This window comes from Montipora capricornis, chromosome 6, assembly GCF_036669925.1.
Source record: "Montipora capricornis isolate CH-2021 chromosome 6, ASM3666992v2, whole genome shotgun sequence".
In the NCBI taxonomy this organism is placed as follows: Eukaryota; Metazoa; Cnidaria; class Anthozoa; order Scleractinia; family Acroporidae; genus Montipora; species Montipora capricornis.
In genome coordinates this window covers 24,914,007-24,917,742 of record NC_090888.1, presented here as the reverse complement: position 1 = coordinate 24,917,742, position 3,736 = coordinate 24,914,007, and the positions used below count along the sequence as shown (strand labels likewise).

Genomic DNA, 3,736 nt, shown 5'->3' with positions numbered 1-3,736 from the left:
ATATAAAGAATAGAGAAAAACGATACTCCTGTCAAAACGGAGCTTAATTAAATGGGTAGCCTCCGATGAAAGATACAAACTGTATCAGTAAGCGAAATTTAGAACAAAGAAAGTTGTTGTTTTTTTTTAAACAACTTGTTTTTAAAACATGTTTTTAAAAAAACATGTCTAGCCATCTGAATAAACAAAGGAGTTTCGGGTGCCCTTGCTTCCCGTAGCAGTAGATCCCCGGGAGTAGATCAAGGGTAACGAGAACTTTCTTTGCGTCGACATTGGGATAGAGTGACACAACATTCGCGTGACCAGAAAACAGTCACCAGTGGGCAAAACCGTCTGTTCCAATAACTGAAGCAACTCAATCGAATCCCTAAGTACAGTGGGCATATTTAATATATTTATTTTGTGTTTACCAAGCTCGTCCACAAAAATACTAATAATCCTAGTGAGACCATAGGGTTTTTACGTATCTTTAGGGATGACATAAAATTCAGCTGGCGTGACAAAATGATCGCAACTAAGCAGGAATCTAGCAGCATTAGGAACCTGGACATAAGAGACAATAAAACGATGACAAGTCTCTAGTAGGATGCTCTACACACTTAATAACGTTAAGACGACTAACATACCAGTCCCCTAGTAGGATAACTTTGAAATGCGATCGCTCTCAGTGTTTCACAGCGAACCCAGTGCGGGGCACAGATTCTTGCGTGTCTGCGGCCAAAACTCTTATGGCGAGATTGTTCACAAGCTCTTTAATTTAGCGTGATCTTTATAACTCAAATTGCTCTGCCAATGTTGGCCTGGAATTGCTAAAATTCCGTCGCACTTTTCTGCGTAGCTGGAAGAGTTTGATGATGGCTGAACTCCTTCGCAATAAACTGTCTTCTTATAAAGGAGGCAGGAAACAAAAATGGCGGAAAGGCATGGTCGGAGTAATGAAAACCACAACCACAGCTTCGCTAAAAACAGCTTCGCCATACACAGCTTTCCTAAAGTTCTTTCAAAGCAATAATGTTTCTCTTCGAAATGTTGTTGTGGCAGCGTCAACTTACGGCCTCGTGGAACTTGTGAATGCCAAGGCCTTTAGCTGCCCAGAACATCATTATCAGCTTTATGGATTCGCGTTATTATTCCTTCCCGTCCTTGCTCTTTTCTGTGGCAACCTTGTGGTAATTGGCGAGATCGGGGCGTTGACGTCGAGAATGTTCGTTAAACGTTACAATAGACGAGGCATTTGTCTGAGCCAAATATTGCCAAGTTTGTTGAAGGCGTGTGTTGGTCCAACCGTGTGGCTGATCGTTGTATTTCAGAAACAAGTAGTTTACCTCTGCGCAAGACTTGGGCCGTTACCAGGTCCAAACAACAGAACAGTTATGAATGAAACAACCATGCAGGATTTTGATCAACGAGAAAAGGATGTCAAAGAGTGTGAAATGGAATCCCGTGTTATTGCATTAGGCTTACTGGTCGGCTTTACATTTGTCACAACGCTTGTGATAGTCTGGGGGCGATGCTGTGTCAAAAACACGTTTCTAATGCAAGGTAAGTCGGGAAAAGAGGTATTACAAAGCTAAGAGCCAAGGTTTCCCAGAAACGTTAAGTGACCCACAAAGCCATTTTCTTCGTCTTAAGTCCGAAAGATTCACAATTATCCGTCAACCAGAGGAATTATAATTCCTCTATGAGATACAAAAAGTTTATTGTAATGTTCTATGTTAGGTCCATTCAGACGGCAACATGTTCCGTAATGAACAATTGGCACAGCCTTAACTGAAATATCATGAATTCTAAGGGCTTGTTTGAATATTTTAAATACCTTAAAATATGGATCAAAGAATTTGGAGAGCCATCCCATTTTCTCAAGGCAACCAGAGACAAAAACGTCGGTTTATTTGAGTTTCACCACTCAGGCGACCTTCACATTAACAAAAAATCTGCCTTATTTATCTCAGACTGCACTTGAAATTTTATAGTACCAAAACAAAGAATGCACAGAATATTCACAAAGCGACCTGGGGGCAAGAGATCCCAGCATGGGGCTGTCACATTGAGAACTCTTGCCCTCAGGTCGCTTTACGAATATTCTGTGCGTTCTTTGTTTTGGTAATATAAAATTTCAAGTGCAATGTGGAATAAATAAGGAAGACTTTTTTTTTTTTAAAAGACCAACGAGCCCGAAGGGCGATTGCAGTTTGTAATGCTTATTTATTCGAAATTGCACGAGAAAACTCATGTGATAAAGAATTTCGACGCAGCTTGTCGTAATGAATGAGTTGCCGGTCCCCAGGCCCCTTTGTTTCCCCCTACATTTGCAAACACGTCTGGGATCACTAGGGGCCAAACAAACCAGTCGACTCCGCACGAAATATAAATCGTACGAGTTGAAAAAAAAAGTTATGGGTGTGCAGTGTATGGATGAGATAATGAGAGCGACAGATCAAACTAGTTATTTCTCCTCGATCCAACAAAGCTTAAGACTCGAAATGGCAGCTTGATAGAAACAGCTTCAAAGAACAAACTCCAAGGTCACCAAGAGCACTAGTTTTTTTGTTGTAATCATTTCGCTGTTGGATACCGTTGTAATACTTGCGAAAAGCCTATTTTGTATGTGAAAGGTCAAGTTATCCAGACAAGGGCAACAATGTGAAATCGTATCCTTCGGTGCCTGTTAAAGCACAGCTCGGAAAGAGTGTCAACACTGAGTGATGTTCAATGTATACAGAAAACCGATTCAAACCAACCCGCTGCTTGCAGTGATACAGCAAACTCTTCCTGAAAAAACAAAAACAACCTCTTCCGAACGTCAATAGGGTCGATTCACTAAATACCCGCGGTTATATCTGACCTCAAACCATCAGCTACTTGTGATTAAGAACATACCAGTAAAGGGTTATTCTGAAAATGTGACAACCATGAAAACGGAAATGAAACCATCTTCAACTGAAATTACCGAAAAGCGAATGTCGTCACATACGGTTTTTGAAACGAAAATCAAAACTGATGAGAAGCTATTCCCTTCTTCAAACCGATTTAATGCTAATGGTATGCAATGAACAACTGAAAATAAATTTAAGGTTGTCAATTTAAATCATCCTTGAATGGAAGTGGAAAACTTAACTCGGAATTGCGCGAGGACGAAGCGCTTTAATCCGACTCTTTCTCCAGATAGCTCTCACGGTATTACTTCACTGAAGGCTCGGAAGCTGGCTTTGAATGTTGCTTTCGTTTACCTATTTGATGTTTTCTCTAGCCTTCACATTATTGCCCTCGTCTGGATAACCTTTCATATACAAAATGGGCTTCTCGCAAGTATCACGACGGTATCCACCGGCAAAATGATTGGAGTAAACTTTAGTGCTCTTGTTGACCTTGAAGTTTGCTCTTTGAAGCTGTTTCTCCCAAGCTGCCATTTCTTTGTTGGTTCGATGACAATAAAACCTCAAAACAGTACTAGTTTGATCTGTCGCTCTGAATATCGACGGTCATTGTTGCATCCATACACTGCATAGTGATCGCCATCACCTATGACTACTTCTAAACTCGAACGATTTATATTTCTTGAAATCCTACAAATACCTCTTATTGAACGTTTCTAATCTCCCAATTTTGACTCGAGCTTAAATCGTACAAATACGTCTTGTTGATTATTTCTAATCCCGTATTTTAACTCGAACAGCGCAATCGACTGGTTTGTTTGCCCCCTGGCGATCCCAGAAGTTTTTGCAAGTATAGGGGA

The 3,736-nt window shown here is 40.7% G+C and overlaps 1 protein-coding gene across 1 annotated transcript in view; it reads left to right on the top strand.

The window, feature by feature from the left end:
• The first annotated feature begins 685 nt into the window (after nt 1-685).
• Nucleotides 686-3,736, top strand: part of LOC138051823 (uncharacterized) — a 19,985-nt gene continuing 16,934 nt past the window's right edge. Inside the window, exon 1 of the mRNA XM_068898100.1 lies at nt 686-1,542. Within this exon, the coding sequence (XP_068754201.1) occupies nt 852-1,542 (691 nt within the window). The 5' untranslated portion in view covers nt 686-851. The remainder of the gene's footprint in view (nt 1,543-3,736) is intronic.